The 22054-nt window shown below is 29.6% G+C and overlaps 1 protein-coding gene across 1 annotated transcript; it reads right to left on the bottom strand.

Annotated features, from left to right (window-relative positions):
* Positions 1 to 17055: 17055 nt before the first annotated feature.
* On the bottom strand, positions 17056 to 20647 carry LOC119669307. The gene is made up of 2 exons (XM_038079149.1): positions 20266 to 20647; positions 17056 to 18063 (listed from the first exon to the last, which is right to left on the bottom strand). The coding sequence occupies exons 1-2, from the start codon at positions 20578 to 20580 to the stop codon at positions 17224 to 17226; spliced, it is 1155 nt and encodes a 384-aa protein (XP_037935077.1). The 5' UTR covers positions 20581 to 20647; the 3' UTR covers positions 17056 to 17223.
* Positions 20648 to 22054: the final 1407 nt, after the last annotated feature.

The following is a 22054-nucleotide window of genomic DNA, read 5'->3' as shown; positions in this document are numbered from 1 at the left end:
CAAAGTTCTATTGAGCGTCTAAAAGCCCAACTAAAATCTAGACTAAATCTCTACAGTGTCCTGTAAGAAATTCAGTGTAGAGTTCAAAATCGTTTCTGCTAAGGTTAAGGATAGCGTCAACTTTTATGTGCTCAGAATCAATGAATCTTCTTAACTGCCGCATTCATGTTTGGGCTCTCCAGTCTTTAAGTAGATTTCATTCCTTTAACTTATTTATGAAACTATTTGTTAATCTGCACATAGGTTCTGAACCTTCTCTGAAAAGAGTACATGCACCTTTCTTTGCTAGGAAGTCTGCCATTTCAATTTCCTCATATTCCTCATATGCTAGAGTATTCAGAAGTTAAAAACATTCCCAGAATAGCTTTGATTTGAGTAAAAAGTTTGCTAAAGATAGAGCTGTTTGACTGTTCGAAAGAATGCATATTTAGGTACTTCGGGTATTCCTGCGTAAGTACTCTCTCGCTCTAAGGCATATAACTCTGTCTAAAAAATGAAAGTGGTGTATCGCATTGCGATTGGTTTCCGGAATTTCGGTATTACAATTCCAGCTCCTGCACTGTCATCTTCCATTTTGCGCCTATCAGTATACCATAAGTATGTGCCTTGTTTTAAGATAATTTCTTCATTTCTGCAAGTTAATCGGTCACTGATGACTAGGTCACGAATTCCCTAGAAAAAGTAAGTCTTCTACTCATCTTAACAATAATTTTAAGGCACGGATAATTCCAGACTTTATCCAGAATCTCTTCATCTTAGTCAAAACTCTTTGAATTGTAGCAAAGTGATTCAAAATAAATTTTTATTATTTATTCTGTTATTTTTTAACAACTAAATATATTTTTCTCTTAACATTTTTTTACATTCAATTAATGTGGTTTTTATAAAAGAACTTAAAACTTTTATTGATGAATTAATTTTTGGCAAGTTCTTTGGAATATTTGAAAGGTGTTTAATTCAAGTTTTATTTACTACTGAATTACAAAGCAAATTTTTTATTTTATGCATACGATTATTCTATTAATATTATATGTATTTTGAAATAACGTAATGGAAGTTCCAAAATATACTTACTTATGTTATATACTTATATCACAGACAAATAATACACAGATTGCGAATGCAGAACAAAAAATTTACTCCCTTTGATTTCATGGTAGCCAGCTCGAGTAGCCAGCTAAAAGCACAATCAGCTTTGAATTGTAGAACACTTAAGACAAACCAAAGCTGCGTATAACACAATGATCTTAAGTGTTCGAAACACACGAAAGAGCTGTTGAATGTGCGTATGAGAAGGTGTGTGATATAGCATGAAATTGTTGTTATATTTTCTATTCATATTGCTAGTTTGGGTGCTTGTGTGATTTATATGTTGACAATTTTCTGTTTTGCGAACTTATGCTTCCATAGTTTTGCTGCATCAAGACGAAAGGGCAATCAGTGAAGTGCAATTTTTTGTTTTTTATATTTACAAAATTTGGTTTCTTTTGGGTTAAGAGGAAATAGAGAGGAAAGGGCGTTCAATAGTAGTTAAACACGAAGAAGCGTTGTTTAGTGTTGAATGGACACACAAACACACAAATTCAAAAAAATATTCCTTGCTTTTTGTATACATTTTTTCTAAAATATATGATTGACTTTGTGTGCATGTAATGCACAACTTTTTCCAAATTATTATAAATTTGATTTTTAATGAAATTTTATACTGGTCTCTTATATTTTGATATAAGGTTTGCATATTATGAGTTGAGTAAACACCGGCAGTAGCCCAACCATAGTAGTTGTTAGTGTTAATGGTATTAATATGTATGGCAGTGAAGACAGTACTATGACCTGTAGTAACTATGATATCATGAAGTATGTTAATAAACACCATGTTGTTAAATATCTATTTATGTTTTATATTTTAATATACAATTAATTAAATACACATTCAAGTTCAATTATAAAGTGTAAAAAGTTAAAGAAGACACCAAATAGTTTATTATTAAGTTGCGTGCTTAAATTTTTAGTTACTAATTTTAAATACTTACCATAAATTTTATATGATCAATCTATTTTATATGATTAAATTAAATTTCATTATCAATTTTTTTTATGTGATTTATTTAATTGATAATAATAAGAAATTAAATTAAATTTCATTAACATTTTTTTTTATATGAATTATTTAATTAATAATAAGAATAACTTGAATGTGTATTTAATTAATTGTATATTAAAATATAAAACATAAATAGATATTTAACAACATGGTGTTTATTAACATACTTCATGATATCATAGTTACTACAGGTCATAGTACTGTCTTCACTGCCATACATATTAATACCATTAACACTAACAACTACTATGGTTGGGCTACTGCCGGTGTTTACTCAACTCATAATATGCAAACCTTATATCAAAATATAAGAGACCAGTATAAAATTTCATTAAAAATCAAATTTATAATAATTTGGAAAAAGTTGTGCATTACGTGCACACAAAGTCAATCATATATTTTAGAAAAAATGTATACAAAAAGCAAGGAATATTTTTTTGAATTTGTGTGTTTGTGTGTCCATTCAACACTAAACAACGCTTCTTCGTGTTTAACTACTATTGAACGCCCTTTCCTCTCTATTTCCTCTTAACCCAAAAGAAACCAAATTTTGTAAATATAGAAACAAAAAATTGCACTTCACTGATTGCCCTTTCGTCTTGATGCAGCAAAACTATGGAAGCATAAGTTCGCAAAACAGAAAATTGTCAACATATAAATCACACAAGCACCCAAACTAGCAATATGAATAGAAAATATAACATCAATTTCATACTATATCACACACCTTCTCATACGCACATTCAACAGCTCTTTCGTGTGTTTCGAACACTTAAGATCATTGTGTTATACGCAGCTTTTTGTCTTAAGTGTTCTACAATTTAAAGCTGATTGTGCTTTTAGCTGGCTACGCGAGGTGGCTACGATGGAATAAAAGAGGTCCATTTTTTTGTTCTGCATTCGCAATCTGTATATTATTTGTCTGTGCTTATATTTAACCACAGGAATATTTCCGATAGACAAATTTACACTTTTATTGATAAGCTTAGCATACTTTTGTGGGCAAGATGACAGTTTATATAAAATTAAAATTTATTCGCTAAGGTTCCACAAAGCTACAACAAAAGTAATAAAGAAGAAAGTGAATATTTTTAGCTAAGGTAGTATATATTTTTCTGGTTCATTGGTGCTGACTAGTATCTACTCATGGTGACAATCATTTTTTTCACTTAAGAATCATTTTTGCTCTATTCCGCCACCGCTAAAAATAATATATTTTTCAGGATATATCTATAGCTGACTGTTCTTTACTCTAACTTCTACATATTTTTTTCTTAATAAAGTCAAGTAAATTTTCTTATTGAACATTTATTGCAGATATTTAAATAAATAATTTATAAAAGCTGCAGATATTCAAATGGGGGGAAAATATATCTTATTGAATAGTTCGAATATTATCTGAATACAAGTACAACAATTAAATTTCAAGCAAAGTACAAAAATATTTAGAACTATCATAAAATTTAAGATAAATAATATCTACTTAGTATTGTACAGTAAAATAAAGTATTTGGTTTTAATTATCGACAGCAAATTCATCTGGAAGATGCATATTAGAGTGAAGAATATAGCGTGCAACTTAAGACTTAGTAGATCAAAGTCTTAATGGGATAGGAAACTGAATATTAATCACCAAATATCACTATATATACAAGTGATAAAACCAAGTGTTCTATATGCTTGCGTAGTATTTTTTAAAGCGAACACTTTCACCTTTAAAGATACTTAACAAAATTTTGTTCCGAGAATGTAAGAAACAGTGAAATCTATGAAGATTTGAGAATCGAAAGTGTGAAACTGTATATAAAGATATTTTTCTTGGTTAGTTCAGGTGGTAGGCCAGCAGACATCATTTCGCTGACTATAATCAACCTAGAAAGTACTATATCAAATTTTATATTTTCAATAAAATGTGCTTATTAGTATCTACCACTTAGTGGACTTAAAACAAACAGCAATTTTATTGACTGTGGCATATATGGAGAATTTCAAAGTTTTCCTACTTTAAACACCAAATTCGTGTCTTCATTTGTATGTATACTTGCCAATAAAGTGATTAATTAATGCGATCACTTAAATAAGAGAGTATAAATAATTGAAGTTATTACCTTGTCGATTCTAAAACACAACTATCAATCATTTCTAAAGAATCATTATTATTATTATAATGGCAGTTCTACTATAAAATGTATAAGGACTCGCAAAGGATCAGGATTTATTATACTGTCATTGGCGTTATCTTCAACAGCCTCAAATTAAACATAAACTAGTTTCTAGTACAATCTTTAATAGTATTTTAAAGTTAATAGTATATAGGTGTGATAATTCTTCACAGTAAAAATTTAGTAAAATGTGGAGAGAGAACTATGTTTGGAGAGAACTGTAAAGTTTTAAATTATTTCTTCCATCATTTTGACCGCTTGTAGGTATTAACTATAAAACAATTACTTGTAAGTATTAACTTCAGCAGTTTGATACCAGTCTTTGTTAAACTTAGAAGAGTATTTGTGCTTTGGTGATATATTTTTGGCAAAACTGATTTGGTATGTGGGAGGTTTTTTACTCCGGAAGGGTATAAAACCGCAGTTGATTTTTCATAATTAAAACTTGCGTGTGTGATAATTGTGGTAGTACATTAGTTTCATCATCTAACTATAATATAAATCGTAAACTAAGATTGCTATTTTTGCACTTGATTGTTAATCTTATATAATTTAACAGATTTTATTGTTGTAAATTTAAATAAAATGAAAAAATATGTGTTCATGAAAAGTAAAAATAAGTTACTCAAAATAGTACAGTTAATTCTTCCCAAAAAGTGAATATTGAAAAAATATCACAAGACTGAGCATAAAAAGTCAAGAACTGTCATGTTAAAAGCCAGTCAAAAAAAAAAAAAAAATCAACTGTAATTTTGATAAAATCTCAAAATATAAAAACTGAAGGAAAAAGAAATATTTTTTAACCACAGGCAAAAATATTTTTAAAAAAATTCATTGAATTATGAACTTTATTCTCCAGCGTTTTTATCCTACTTTTCAATCTTTTTTGTGTTTGCGCTCCTTTAAGGTTAACGCGTTTACAATTACGCCAGTGCACAAGTGCAACTGTGACTTCATACGAAAGTCAACCATTTTAATATGTTGTTTGGAACCATTTTGCGCCATTCAGATGCACTGCTAACTACGGTTCTCAGGTAGCTTTGCGTTACGCCACAACCAAAGGTACGCAAAGGTTAATCATTTTAAATCACTTAAATCCTTCGTTGCATTCGCTGATTTTCCGCTTTGCTGTTGGCAACAAAGAAGGATCCCCAGGCGCTTTTTTTGGTGTCATTGCCGGAGTAGTTTTGATTTTTAAATTCCATGTGTAATGTTGAAATGGCACTTGGCCTTTTTGCAAGTGCAAGTGAATTAAGGTTTTTATTAGCGTTTACGTTTTTTGTTCCCAGCACTTTTTGCCTTAATAATTGCAGTTCTCCAAGTGGCTTTATTCGCATTGCGTGGTGTTTGCTGTCACATGTCTTGTTGCTTTTTACCATCTTTTTTGTGTAAGTAAATGTTAAAAAAAATTCAGCGTAATTAAGGGATCCACTAGGGAAATTTATGGAAAAGCTTCTTAGTGCCACGTTAATTTAGAATTTTTTTTTTAACTTTGTAATTACATGATTTTAAACCAAACATTGTTACAATGCGTTTGAAAAACTTCTGAAGTGGATAGTTTACAATGTTTTCCCAAATGTTATTAAAAAGTTAAAGTTACAATATTTATTCATTTAAAAAAATACAGGATATATTTTCCATTTTCAAATCCACATGGTTTTGCATTCGTGTTTTTATTAAAATTCAGTGAGCTGAGTATTTGGAATTTTGAATAAAACATACAAGGAATGATAGTCCGCATCGGATTATCAAGGACTATAGAAATATAGTCCGCATCGAGTGCTTTGTGAGTAAGCTAGCACTTGATATCTTCTTAACATTTTCTGAAGTAATTTGAATTTCTATGGGTCCATGTTCATTAAATGTAGAGTTTAGTCAATCATATTTTTGTGTTTTTCATTAAAAGGTCTATTCTCATTATAATTTAAACCATATTTATATACACAGAAGAAAAAAAATTTTTTCTTCGAATACGTTATCTATCATATGCGTTCTATAGATGATCAATTCTGGATACTTTTCACTCTGAATGTACGAGAATATTTAACATAATATAACATAATATGTAACATAATATAAAATACGGTAATTGAGTACACAGTATTATTATTTAACATTTATTGTGTTTCTAATATAAGAAGTTTATTATTAATAAAAATAAATGATAAATTTCCTCTTTATTTTACATAAAAATTTTTTTATTTATTTGCTTTCTGATACAAGAGTTTGAGGTGCTGAATTATCTTGGCTTCAAACCATTATCTTAAAATATAAAAAATTATATCTTTTTTTATGAATATTTTAAGGTAAATGATTTTTTCCTGGTTATTTAGATACTCACTTATAGCTGAAGTAATAGCTTTTTAGATGTGCAATACGTTTCGGTGTGTTATTCTTACTAAACTGAAGGGACCAAAAAACTTGTCTGCCATAGGTTCCAGCACTTTTAGAAAACCAATGATGTCAGTATATGGGTCAGTATATGATTACAAAATAAGAATTTTGATTTATTTTTAAAGAAATATATTAACAGGTAACTACGATGCTTAGTATATGTTTGTCATATGAATATGCAAACCCTATAGGGTAATATATTAAGGTTTTTGCTGATTTTTTACGTGGCGAAACGTCGGATCTGAGATTAAGGAATTTGTGTTAAATTTTGTTCGAAAAACTAAATCAAGTGTAACTTTAGAATATTGCTTTTAATATAAAAAGGACTTTTGGAGATGAAAGTATATCATAAACACGAATTTATAATTGGTACAAACATTTTTAAAAAGGTCAAATATACATTGAAGATCAAAAGAGATATGGGCATTCAATTAAAAAATAAAAACCTAGAAAAAACAAAAAAAAAATTAAACAGATCATGCTTTCTAATAGAAGAAAATTGTACCTGCTAATAGAAAAACGTTGCTGTAGAAATAAGAATGTAATACATACAAAGCAATCTATATGCATGCTTTGGACATGGAACGACAGTTAATAGTTTCTGACGAGATATCTTATGTCATTGCTATTCCACAGCTACTTTATTCTTCAACTCAATATCAATTTATGATTTGTTTCTATTACGCAAAATCATAACATACCCCTTTTTAAGAATGTATATAAAAGATGAGAAAGTAATAGTCTATCTTAACCTGAAATCTTCTATATAATTGGTATATAACAATGCTTTCCAGACCATATAAAATCATGAATTGAATAGTCCGCAGTAACAAATACATAAGTTCATGATTTTTTTGGAGAGAAATAAATATATGGCAATAATTTGAAATTTAGTTTTATATTTTTTTTATTTTTTTCTATTAAAATTTCTATTAATATATTAACATTTTTAATTTTAGTTTAATATTACCAGGTGCAGTGCGTGTATAGGTGAATTATCAGTAAGTGAAGACCTATATTTTGATATTATAAAATTTATAAAGCACTTTTATAAAGATATTGCTGCTAAAAAAGCAGTAGAGCTCGTGTGTGTGGATGAAAGGAGAAACTACTAAGGCAATCAAATCATACTGGACATCATCCATAAATATTCTAGTATACAAGGAAGCTATAGCGTTATTAGCCTGCAACTGCAGACTTCCTGGTCATAAAGGCATAGAGGGAAATGAAACAGTTGATGTTATTGTTAAAAATGGCTCAAAATTTTTAGAGGAACAAACGACTGAAGTACTCAGACCTCTGACACAAATACATAAACTTTTGGACGAGCACATGACAAGGAGAGTAAAGGAAAGGTGGCGAAACTTAACAACCTGTAGAATAGCTTGGATCATGTATAGACACATATACGAGAAAAATACTCCGAGGATGTTATATCGTCTAGCTAAATGAAGTGTAGAAAATTAATTAGTTTATTAACAGGTCACTGACTGGACGCATCACAAGCGCACAAATTATACGTAATTCGCAGCGATGCTTGTAGAAAATGCAACGAGCTGAATGCAAAGGAAACCCTGGAGCATCTGGTAAGTAACTGCCCGGCACTCTCGAGAACTCGACAAAAATACTTGGGGGCTGTCAGCTTTACCGGACTGGTGCACATACCTGAGATTTCTGTTGAAATCCTAATAAAATTCGTTAACAACACTTGCATCCTAAGCGATGTACACTAACTCTAAAAAATTAATACTCTGATTTGGTATCGCAATGGACCTTAATGGTGTATGCGTAACCTTTTTCTAGGTATTAGGTATTACCTATAATTCAAACCTTTTTAAGCCAATATTTGTAAGTTTCGGGAAACTCTCGCCAAGAAGCCTAAAAACAAATAAAGTAACATAATTTTACTAGAGTAAACCAAAGGAAAATTTATTTAATTGTGGTAGATATGTTTCTATACCACGGGCCGCAGAAATATTACCCGTATTTTGTACAGTCCTGCTATATAAAATATAAAATAGATACTACTTTGAAGCAGAGAATATATAATATATTTGAATAAATAAATTTAAAAAAAAAATTTTAATAATTCTAGTTATTTTTTGAATGCAGCTCAAAATTTATATAAAAAATAGTTACTTATAGCTTAATAATAAATAACCCGAACATAAACATTTTAAAAATAATTGTGCCTTGATTTCTTCAACATAAATAATGAACATTTATCAAATCGCATTTAATGAAGAATGGAAAGTGGAAGGAAAAATCAAATCTATTTTGTCGAAGTCCACCGGTAGTAATTGAGCAAAAAAATAGCATTAAACAATGTCCAATTTAACCAATTTTTCGTTTGCTTTTCGCTGAATGGAATTGTCCGCTTTGCCATTGTAACGTAACAGGAAACTGAGACAGGAGCAAAAAATGGAAGGGGCAACTAAAAAATTTTTTTAAATGAATATAAATGAATAAACTTTGAAGTTGGCAGCTCTTCGCATGGCACTGACGGAGTGAATGAATGCACAGCTTTAAGGAGTAAACGGAAGTTGTAATGCTTCCGGTTTCTAAGAGATATAAACTGAAAAGTTACTAAAAATACCGACATAAAAAATGGAGCAACAAAAGCAACATAACTGACATTGATTGTCATTTGGTTCAGTTGTTGGGTTCTTCTATTGTTGTTATTGTTGTTGTTGTTGTTTTTGTGAATGCAATTCGTTGTTTAATGTGCTAGTAGCTGTCGATGTTGTCTTCAACATCGTTGCAGACAATTTATCGGAATTTTAATTAAAGAGATTTTTCTTGGACTTAGAGAATTTGCAAAATTGTTTATTTTTGCCATGGGCTGCACTTAAAAAAATTATTAAAAACTATAAATTTTCTAAGGCCTTATTTGATATAAGGAATTACATAAAATACAATTAAAGTTTTTATGTTAAATTTTAAATAAAAATCTCGACAATATCTATTAGCAGGCCGCTTTGGTTATTGTACTTGTTTCGGTTATCTGACGTATTAGCTGTGGTGTCACAACAGGCCATAATAAGTGGTTAAATGGGCTTATGTGTGGAAGCTAACCTCTCTAACCTAACTGCACATTTGTATAAATCTATGCATTATTGTGAAAATATACATAACTTACGAGTACCTAACAAAAATGTTATTTTATTGTCGATTGACCGAGAGAGGTTTAGTAGAAGTTCTAAACGTTTTATTATGCACAATGAGCAATCTTTTTTATTAACCCATATCCGCCCAACGTTCGATTAATCGAACAGCAAATTTTATCACTTTTCTTGGATTTTTTGTTTATATTAGAAACTTTAGAGTTTATATTTATTTATATATTATATCATTACTTTGAATGTATGAAACTTTAGCTTTACAAAAACATTTGTGACTTCACTCCACACCCCCCACTTTCTTACTAATTAAAACATTTTGATCAAGAATTCCTTGGGCGGATATGGGTTAAGCTTAGATCTCTGTCGCTGACAATGCCACGAAAACACATTCGAATGGTATTTTAACAGCACGTCTGGAGAGTTTTTGTGCAATGTCCATTTCTCAAGGAGATGATTTGAGTCAACTACCAGAATTCTGAATCTAACCAACAAGCCGCGGCTTACTAACATTTATGTTATCCTGAATCAAAGCAAAAATTAAGGACTGCTAAGAGCCTCTCTCTTCGGCTTTAAAGCAAGTTGGTATGCAGATATTGGACACAAAGAGAAAAAAAACAGACATATTTTTTGAAATCTATACGTTTACTGTCAATTTAATATAATTTTTGTTAAATAGAGAAATTTCGTAATGTAGTGAACTACAACAACAAAAATACTTTTTATATTATTTTAATTAATTGCATTTTTGACTGAACATACAGCTGTTTGGAATATTGCCAAAATACCCATCATCCGTGGTCTTTTGCAATTATTTTTAATATTTAATTCTTTGTAAATAATTTTTTAATACTGCAAGTACCAGGAATCCCAAAGCCAGCGCTCCTTAGCCAACTGACCCAAAGCCGTACATGATTTTTATATTCACACATTTTTCAGGAGTTTTGTTAATTTGCTGTGAAAGTTTTGTTAACAAATTAACTTGCTGTGTTTATATTAGAATGAAATAATAAACCAGCTGTAAAATAATTAAATTAATTAAATAAAATTTTATTTCAAGTTATTAAATATCAATATTTTGTTTGTATTCAGTGTAATTTTAGCTTAATTAAGTAATTTTATTAACTTGTTATTTGTAATTCCAAAAAAATTTTATATTTTAATTAAATGCCATAATTGATTATTAAGCATAATATTACATTTCTAAAGATAAGTATTCCATTTCATGGTCACAAATAAAGTCAATTAATTATCTCTGCTATGATATTATAATTAAATGATATCATATTAAAGTATTAAGTACACCTACTTATTATGAAAAATGTTGAGCGAAATATGTTTCGATAATTAATATATGCATAATTATATATGTCTATATATGTTTGGATTAAATGGGTATGTAAATATGTATCCATAAATACAATGTAATAACGTGAAAGTTTCATTAATATTCATATTCTCTTAGAAATTTTTGTCCCAAATCAAATTAAAATGTATATTAACGCTTATTATTGTATATAAATCCCCATTAAAGTTCTTCTTTCATTACAATTTGAAATATTAAATTTTTCGTATGTGAAAGGTATAGGAACGCCGAATAAAATTAAATTATTTTCGCAGCTTTATTCTGGACAAGCGAACTTTCCCTTTAACTACTTTTTTGTGCTATTTACCCTATATATCCAGTAAGTAGCGCAAGAAAATATTATTAGAAGTGATGATGATTGTTATTTATGGACAGTTAAATAGTCATGGGCACTGCGGAGGGCTTGCCAGTCTCATATACATTATACGTATTTTAATACAGAAACAAAAAAACAGAAAAAAACAAAAAAAATACAGGCCAGAAAAAATCACAAAAGAACAAATAGTAATAAATTTGTAAGTTAACCGAACAAAGGAGGCATAAAATAATTTTCCTTTTACAATTTACCCAGATTCTATTGCCATGTGGCCTACAAAGTGTTGATAACGACCACTTTGGACAATAATTTCGGTTGCCAATAATTCTGCTGTCGAGCTTCTTTCAAAAAAATGGACTACAGAACAAAATTGCGATTTCTGTGATTTATGCGCTCCAATAAATGCACAGCTTGTATGTTGTTATTTTTTGTGTAAGAATTTGTTTATATGAAAACATATATCAAATAGTCACCATATTTTTTGTTTGTCTCACTAGTGTGACACACATTTTGGTAGGCTCTATTACGCTGGTGACATTATTTATTAACCTGTAGCCATCTTTAGCACACACCACTGAACGTCAACGTTATGTTTTGAGAGGAGAAGGTCACTTTTGTGGCTTTTCATTAAAGTGGAAATGATGAACTGGAAGTATTTTTCGAATTGGGCTGCAATTTTCTTGACCAAAATTATGGTCAAATTATTTAAGGAAGTGGCAGAAAGCACAATATATTAAAAATTTCAGTCCAATAATAAATCGTATGACTGAATTCGATTTGGTCTTCACACTTCAAAAGTTATAAAGTATGAAATTCTTCCCGTAGAATTACAAAATATATAATGAAGTATATTGTATAAATGCTTAACAAAAAAAAATAAAATATTTCTATTACAAATGTATAAAAAGTAAAATATTTCTTTCTTTAATATAGCTTAAACTGTTTAAGATAAGTACATTATGGCTATTAAGTGCCTCTTGGTTATCAAGATGTGTTTCAATATGGCCTATTGAAATTATAAAATAAGTATTTAGTTAATAAATTCCGTTTAAGTGCAGTCGTTTATATATAATGACTATTTTCTTTTTATAGAGAAGTGGTGATTCTATGAAGGACATTTATGGACTCTATATGTTTTGCTAAAAACTTTCATAGGTTAGAAGCACATACGGTAGAAAGTGTCTATTAAAAAGATTATTTTATATCAAATAAATTTGAAGTCGTGTCTTAATGCAGATTAGGTAAGCTTGGACCGATGGCCTTGTATCGAAAGCTTAAGATTAAAGACAGATTATTTTATTTCAAATAAATTTAAATAAAAAAAACTGGTAAAGTCGTGTCGTACATTTATTATTCCATTCTATTCTTTAACTTAATGCAGATTAGGTAAGCTTGGACTGATGGCTTAGATAATGGTCCGTTGTGATAACACGGTTTAGCGTTGTTCAATAGTATTTCCGAAAGAAAAGCAGTGGAGGGCGTACGAGCAATGCTAAAAGGCACTACTACCCCATTCAATACTTCAAGTGAAGTATCCTGAAAAGCCTATAAACCTGGTCTAGTGCCTAATAATTGCATAATTGAAGCTCTGACATATCGGTAAGAACAAGTCCCCAAAGGTTTGAATCATTTTTTAGTCAATGGTTGACACTGAGACATGAGGTGGAGTACAGTTTCCTTCTTATCTGCGGAGCAATAAAACCGACAAAAATCATTTAAGTGAAACCAAGTCTCATAGCATGTCTTCCTGGTAGGCAGTGACTCTTCAGCACTTACAGCGCACTGCTTAGCAGATCACGCCTAAGTTAAAGCAGCTGACTAGTACGTTGCTTGTCTATTTGGACTAGGTCAATCTTCAGATTTAACAGAAGAGTTCATCTGCATAAATTTGTTTATTTATTCGGGTATACTTGTAAGCTTGAAATTAAATGTTCGACAATATTAAACTGCTGAGAATGTACCTATATTTCATATAGGTAATATTTCATTGACCGAGAAATACAATATTTTCGTTGGACATCTTAAACTCAATATAAGTGTAATATGTATTTGAATTAATAAAGATGGAGCTAACTAACTAAATTTATCTGCCACACATTTTTTAATTTTACATATTACATATTTACATATATTTTACCCATTTATATAAATTTTGTGCTGATATTTCTATTTAAATTTTAATTATATATTTTTTCTATTTGATAATAAAGTTTTATTACCAAAATAAGCAAAATAAATACTTGAAGTCAACAAAATTAACCACAAACCCACAAATAATATAAAAGTAAAACTAAATATTAAACCAAATGGACCCTAAAAAATCAGGATTATATGTAAGAAATAAATTTAAAACTATTTTATTTAGTTTTTGAGTTTGTGAGTATTTTTATTGGGCTTAGTTTCATTTTTATTTGAATTTTTAATTTTATTTGTAAATGAATTTAAAACCCAAGGAAAGGGAAACTTTACCTTAAGTGGTAGATTAAGTTAAGCCAAAAAGAATATAAAATGTCTATTAATTCTTAGAACAAATAAACAGTGAAAAAGATAGGTGTTATTAAATTTAATTTAAATATTAGCACAGGTAATAACAGTGTTAATATATGCAAAAATAAATATTATTACTAAACAAACTTTTTTTACTCAAGGATATACATATACACTAATTAGTATATTAAATGGTGTGATATATTGTATAAATTATTATAAACTGATCTAGTTGACAAAATTATATAGTATATAATTATTATTATAGTATATATAGGATCTTCTGTTAAAAAGCACACTGTCTATACTAATTCATTACTTTCATAAATAACTGATATTTAAAGCGACAATTTTTAATCTTAAGTTAGGTAAACTTCAACATCTAGATAAGCACGTATTTTTATATGTAATTTTTTATACGACCTGATGCGATACGCTACTTAACACCGCCCTTACAATCCTCAAGTCCACTTCTGGATTCTCAGGAAGATATGCTGATTTAAGGTCCGTTATCAACTAAAAGACAAATAAATGATATGATTTCTTAGCCTAGTTAAAGCCTAGTGTGGGGTAGAGATAAGCCCCCCAGGCATAATAGAGTAAAAGTGCGTAATAGCACTAACTCAAGAACAAGACGAAGAAGAAGAAGTGATAGCGACTTCACGGCACGCCGATTTGACAAAAGGTATCAATAGAGCAGTTACTTTCAGCAACTTCTCCACTACATCTTATATCTATATACCTTACTGTTCTATGTATTCAGGTTTGATGCTGTAAACTTTTTATATTGATAACGCTATGAAATATTGATATGAATTACATATGTCATATAACGCCAGCTAGTAAATTCAATTTTTCCAAACTGGTGAATATAAGAAAAAGCATAAAACACCAAAATACACGAGTATTTGTGGTTGGTTAGTCGTCCCTATATAAGAACGATAAGTTTTTAAGCCCTATATTTTGAAAACTAAGCCATATAGTTTACAAAGTAACGAAAGAATTTATAAAAAATACCTGTTTTCACTATTATAAAATCCATTATCAATCAGACGTGCCTGGGAGATTGGAATTCAGTCTATGAAAATGAAAATAATTGAATGAATGAATGAATGAAAATAATTAATTGGTTTTTAATATTATACTATAACTACCTGTATAAACGGTGTTGATGGATCGACAAAACTAAAGACAACATTTTTATACCTTATCTTGCATATATACTATTTTAAAATTCTAAGGTTTGTAAGTATAGTAGTGGTAAAGTACGTTTTTGTTAGGCACAATGAGTAATCTTTTTTATTAAGCTTAGATCTCTGTCGCTGACAACGCCACGAAAACATATTCGAATGGTATTTTAACAGCACGTCTGGAGAGATTTTGTGCAATGTCCATTTTTCATGGAGATAATTTGAGTCAACTATCAGTTTTCTGAATCTAACCAACATCCCGCGGCTTACTAACATGTATGTAAGTTGGGTTTACCGCAATTAGCTTGAATCAGAGCAAAAAATTAAGGACTGCCAAGAGCCTCTCTCCTCGGCTTAACAACAAAAAAACAGATATATTTTTTAAAAATCTATACTTCTAAAATATTGTGTTTATTTTTTTTATTTACGTTTACTGTCAATTTAATACAATTTTTGTTTAATAGATTTTTGATTCTTCTTCTTCAGTTAGTGCTACTACGCACTTTTACTCTAAAATGGCTGGGGGGCTTATCTCTACCCCACACTAGGCTTTAACTAGGCTAAGAAATCATATCATTTATTTGTATTTTAGTTGATGACGGACCCTAAATCAGCATATCTTCCTGAGAGTCTAGAAGTGAACTTGAGGATTGTTAGGGTGGCGTTAAGTTTAATAGAGAAATTTCGTAATGTAGTGAACTACAACAACAAAAATACTTTTTATATTATTTTAATTAATTGCAGTTTTGGCTGAATATACAGCTGTTTGGAATATTGCCAAATACCCATCATCCGTGGTCATAAGCACCCACTAAAGAAATGCTTTCTCATATCTTGAGAAAAGTTATTAAACATTTAAAGGAATTGCAATGTACTTACTATTATGATAAATTTATTTGAAAGTTTTCAAGATAATCTTATTTAGAACAGAATCAACACACACTTACTATGCTGATCCTGAAAACCCATTACCGAGTTTAAGTGTGAAGCAGCACTTCTTTTAGGTGCTTCTTCTTCGTACTGCCTTTGTATATAAAATCTATTTAGCATCTTTTGTCTATTGGTTTCAACATCCTTTTTCATATTTCAATGATATGATCAAGTCAGTAAAGTTTCTGGATGTTGATTTGCGGAATAGTATCAATATCATGATTAAGCAAGCACAACTCTTAGTTCTTAGGGTATGAATTAATCATCATTAAGTCGTAAATATGTCTATTAAACATTCATTATGGTTTAACATTATTCATTCTTCTATACCACATTAAACTGAGTAACCCAAAGAGTGAAAGTTTTATCGGTTGAGAGAGAGAATAATGTTTTCTTGTTCGTATAAAAAGTGGCACACATGTTCTCCACCTTTAGTTCAGTTTGATACTAAATAAAGCCATGATCTGTTTCTCATAGGCGATGACCAATATATTAATATATCAATATATTAATACTATTATAAAACGAGACAATAAAACATGTTAAATCATAGATCATTTCAATTTCGATGGTTTATAAAACGGGTTGACAATATCTTAAAACTTCATTTTGGTATATAATGCTAATGTTTGCAGCTTTTAGGTCGTCATAAAACTTTATTTTATCCACTATAAAGACGTTAGATCATCTGACTAGAACTTGTTTCTCTTCTCTTTCTTTGTTAAACCTGTTTTTGAAATAGAACTACTATAACGATGTCTTTTCTTTATTTATGTCTAATTGAAATATGTCAGGGAGGAAGTTCTCTTTTCAATGCCTAACTTAACTGCTGTAGCAAATATTGTTGGCGACTAAGCATATATCTTAAGTAAACACTTTTTTATATACGAATTTTTCATTTCTTTAAACAATTTTAAGTAATGTTAGATATATTAAAGATAAATTTCAATTTTAATTTACTAGTTTTATTCAGATATTTAAATTACAATATATAATTTGATTTTGTTTGCTAAATATCATATGTCCTGATGATTGTAGGTAAATACATTTTGGTTTTTAAGAATTTTTTACAGTAAATTTTTATAAATAATAATTATATAAACAAAATTACTCCTTAATTTAGATGTCGAAATTTGTTGATTCCGAATTGTTAAGTTAAAATGTAGAAGAGGAAGAATACAATTTTTCATTTCGATAATTTTGGCCTTCGTGAGTTTTTATAGCTTGGGTATATAGCTTGTTCTTATCAGGGTGCAATGGAACTTTAGTGACTTTTTGACCAAAAAGTCCTACTTTTATTACACTATAGTATGGTATTTTATCAGTAGTTTTGCACGGACAAGTTTTTGGTATTCTATTACCACCTTTTATTGAATCAGCAAAGCTTATAGGTCTGAATGTATAACGTCCAGGATATACATGCTGCAGACACGATAATGTATCAATGGTTTCATCAGGTTCAACTAATACTTCATCTTTCAAGCATGTAAATCGGTCTGCTACTTTTTTCTCTTCTTCTTGCCAATTACAAAGACAAGGAGGAAAGCAGGTACAATCATAAGAATCAAACTCTCTACTTCTTTCCTCTTCTTCTTTAACAGCTTTACATTTATATAGATTTCTACGTGGTAAATTTGGTATGACTATTTTCTGTTTCACCAGTGGTTCACGTTTCATCCAAGCATTAAGTTTATCCCAATGTGTCAAGGTGCGTGGTTGCTCATCAAGTAATTCCTTATCCCAAAAGAACTTACTTGGTTTTATATTCTGATATCGATTACCAGTTTTGTGACGATAAAACTTGAAGTGCTCATAAGGTGTAAAAGTTCTTTCCTTTTCGGGAAAATTCTTCAACTTTTCCATTTGATAGAGACAACGTATTTCGGCCGTTATTTTCTTAATGTGATCAAAGTTTTTTATATTCATTGCTATTAATGCTTTTGCGTTCACCAACATAAGATTACTGCCGCATACACAATTTACTTGAAATGTTTCCTTTAAAAATGTAATTTTTTATTAATTAATTTCTTTAATTACTTTAATTTAATTAATTTTTTATAATTAAGTTTCTATAGTGTAGTTGTTAATAGATATGTTTTGTTGTATACACATTGTGCATATTAAAGAGAAAGAACGAATCTAAATAAAATGAACTAAGGCTGAAATTATGAAATAAAAGTTCTATTAGGATTATAGGTATCTGAAAAAAACCTCTGTGCAAAAATTTTATATGTTGAAAGTAATGGAAAAACTGTCCATTAATTTCTGTCTAATACTGTAAAAATCATATTTAACTAATCAAGACATGTGAACTACATGTTTTATGTAGATATCAGCTACTACTCGCTCAGGAAAATCTAAATACATATAATAGACACACGCAAAAATAAAATAATATGATAATACTAGGTGATATACCTTCTGATCAAAAAAGAACGAGAGACCTATTTTTGAATTCCCGCACTTATCCAATCGGTAATTTTTTTTCTTTTCACGCTGGAAACACTATTATACACATTCTGTCAAAGTTTAACGCATATCGTACGATTAGTTTTTGTTTGGCGTCTATACAAAGAAGTCGAAAAATATTCGTGTGCCAATTTTTGTAATGGATCAAATATTAGAACAACGTGCGTGCATCAAATTTTGTGTTGCAAATGGATTCAAGTGTGCCGAAACTGTCAAAAAATGTTAAAAAGGTCTTTGGTGATTTGTGTGTTTCGCAACCACGTATATACGCATGGTTTAAAAGGTTCAAAGACGGTCGTACAAGCTTGGACCATGATGAGATCCCTGGCCGCCCAACAACTTCTGTTACTGAAGAAAACATTGAATGGGCGAAGCAGATCGTGTTGGAAAATCATTGTGAACCGATTAGAGAGATTGCAGTGTTGTTGGGCATCTCATATGGATCGGCCGCACACATTTTAACTGATGCGTCGCTTCTCGGCTGGTGGCAAAAAAGCTGAATTTCATTCAAAAAAAAGACGCAGTTTTTGGCCAAAAACTCCACCAATATCATCAACCAAGCACCGTACTCTCCAGATATGGCCCGTGTGAAATTTTCCTCTTCCCTCGAGTCCAATTACCATTGCGAGGAACGCGTTTTGAGACCATAGAGACCATATGATAAAAATCGCCGTAAATTTTCCGACTTCTTTGTATAGACGTCAAACAAAAACTAATCGTACGATATGCGTTAAACTTTGACAGAATAATAGTGTTGCCAGCGTTAAAATAAAAAAATTTGTCGATTGGATAAGCGTGGGAATTCAAATGATAAAAATTAAAGTTATTTTTTAATCACAAGATATGTTACAAAGTATTTGCTGTTTTTTTAGTAAATTTTTGTACATCAATTTTCTTTATGGAAAATTTGTTTTAACCAAGAATATATTGGCCTTTATTATTTATGACTTTCTTTCATTTTTAAAGTATTTTCATAATTTCATCGATGTAGATCTTCTATAGTTTGTCGACGAGAAGCTTGACCAAGTGATTTTCAGCGGTGCTTCAGTCGGTTCATTTCTTATTATTAAGAGTTTTACAAAATATATCAAAATAATTTGAATATATTCCTATATTCGAAAACTAATTAATAAGACAATAACTTTATTCAGCAGATAACAACTGTGGTGTAGTGAGGAAAAAGAATGAAATAGTTTTTTTTTATTTTTGCTGTATCTGCTCTACTGGATCTATATTATGTTTTGGCACAAGTATTATAGTTCTATCAAATAATCGTAATATACATACAAAACATGATTTTTATATCGTTACATGTCAAAAATAAGGTAATACTCCAATAAAAATTTACTCCAATAAAAAACTCCAATAAAACTCCAATAAAAATTTATGCCTTCAAAGTTTATTAAATATCTCTAATGCGTGAACTCTAACATTATCAAATTTTTCACCGAGTACTTGAATATATGATATTGTAATAATCTCTATTTACTGCAAATCGATTGTTTTGTATTTTGAACGTTTTTGTTCATTGGTTATTTATTTCGAAATAATAGATGACATAGAAATATATATTGGAATTACGAAATATATGATTTTGGATATCAATAACAGGTAGTATCTGATTTAAAAAAATTTTCTATGATATAATATAATTCCAATAATTGTTCATTTGATTAATATATCTTTTCAAAAAAAAAAATAAAAAAAAATGATTTCAAATCAACTTACACGGTATTCTGGAAATCCTAGTCTCTTTATCCATCTAGCAACGTCTAACGAAGACCATGAGTAAACGTCGGGCAAGGGAAGTTTATCCACAGCTAAAGCAGCCAATACAACCAGTTTCTCAGGCGTACTATGGAATACAATACTGATCGCATTTAAATCAACTTTTACCTGTCCTCTTAAACAATCCGGTATCACACATGTTGGTACCAACGAATGAATGGCATGCTTTTTTATATATTTTACAGGTATATATTTTTCGTCGGATACGCCATACATAAAACCAGAACCGCGTTTTTGCGAAAATGCAATTGTCATCCTTCCACTTTGTTTTAAAAAAATTATAAAACATAAAAACTTATAAAATATTCGCGTAAATGATAAAAAAAAAATATCTACATAAAAAATAAAAAATTAAAAAATTAAAAAATTAAAAAAAATAATATTTTTGTAATTAAAATATATAAAAACATATGAAATAAAAAGCAAATAGTTTAAATTTTTTTATGGTTTGTTTCACTCTTCAAAATTCTGTAAAGAAATCATATTTAAGTTTATCAACTTGTTTGTAACTTAGGGGAGAAAATTTTAGAAACGATAGTATGTAGAGCCCTAGCCAATTTATCTGCTTTTATTGTGGTATTATTTTACATAGTAATAACAATAGTGGACCTGGGACGATGCTTTATCTCAGTTCTGCTTTCTATCTTCTTTAAATATCATTGAGTTATGTGAAAGTACATATTAGATATATAGGATCGTTGTTGATTGCTGTATTGTTTTGGGTGTAGTAGAACACCACAGTTCAGGTTGTAGTCTCTAAAGCTAAACCTTATCAAAAACTTGTAAAACATCTAAAAACACAAAATAACAACTTTTTTAAAGAATTTTTCTATTACTTTAGCTATCTTATAGACTTCTTCAACTTTCGAATGGTTGCTTCAGACGCCTCGATAAAACCTTGATAAAACCTAAGTAAAACCTCGATAAACTTAAAAAACTAGTTTATCAAGTATAGTTATTAAAATATAGTTTCTCAAGTACGTTGTCCGGTCAGGCTTTTCTGAATCTTTGTTTCTGAACCATGATTACTACCTTTTGACAAGTCGGAAATTGTATTTGAAACAATTGTTGATAAGGTGTGTTAGTCACTACAAGTTGATCTAATCTTGTTGCCTTTGGACTTCTTCTCTAACAAGGTTAAGCCCAGTTGTTATCTTTTATTTTAAATATTTTATAACGATTTAGAGATCATAACCTCTCGTAGAGTAATGTATGTACTTTTATATAAGTTAACAATTGACCGGCGTATAATTGTTAATAATGAGTTCCCTGTCTTCTATGAAGACTGGATAATACTTTGAAAAACAATAAAAAAATTTTTGATGACACATATTCGCATTTTCATTATTAGGCTAGAAATATTATATATATAGCAGCCCTCGTTCAAAAAGGAAATATGATATTATGCTGACGTAGTGTCTGGAAATGGATTACAAATTACTTTAATCGTTACTATTCTACAATTTATGGTAGGAGAAATAAACTATTTGCTTATAATGCATAATTAAAAAAATATCTTAAGGTGTATTAGTGGATTTAGAACGCTTTTGTGTTTGCGTTATTAAGTGATATGGGATTAAGAGGACGCTTTAGATTTTTAGCTACTTTTCGTAATTTTATTTTTGTTAGACTACATTAGAACTTATTTAATGAGATACTATGTATTATGAAATTATTTTTGAGTATTTTTATTGCTTGATTTAATTACTCGATTATTTTGTTAAGAGAA

This window comes from Teleopsis dalmanni, chromosome 1 (assembly GCF_002237135.1).
Source record: "Teleopsis dalmanni isolate 2A chromosome 1, ASM223713v2, whole genome shotgun sequence".
Taxonomy (NCBI): domain Eukaryota; kingdom Metazoa; phylum Arthropoda; class Insecta; order Diptera; family Diopsidae; genus Teleopsis; species Teleopsis dalmanni.
The sequence above is the reverse complement of the archived record's forward strand: the minus strand, read 5'-3'. Positions and strand labels throughout refer to the sequence as shown.

What these genes read in the sequence shown, in the direction of transcription:
- LOC119669307 (XM_038079149.1), bottom strand. Translation starts at nt 20,580, where the DNA reads ATGACAATTGCATTTTCGCAAAAACGCGGTTCTGGTTTTATGTATGGC. An exon ending in TAGGATTTCCAGAATACCGT is followed by an intron (nt 18,064 to 20,265) that starts GTAAGTTGATTT and finishes ACATTTTTAAAG; the next exon opens with GAAACATTTCAAGTAAATTG.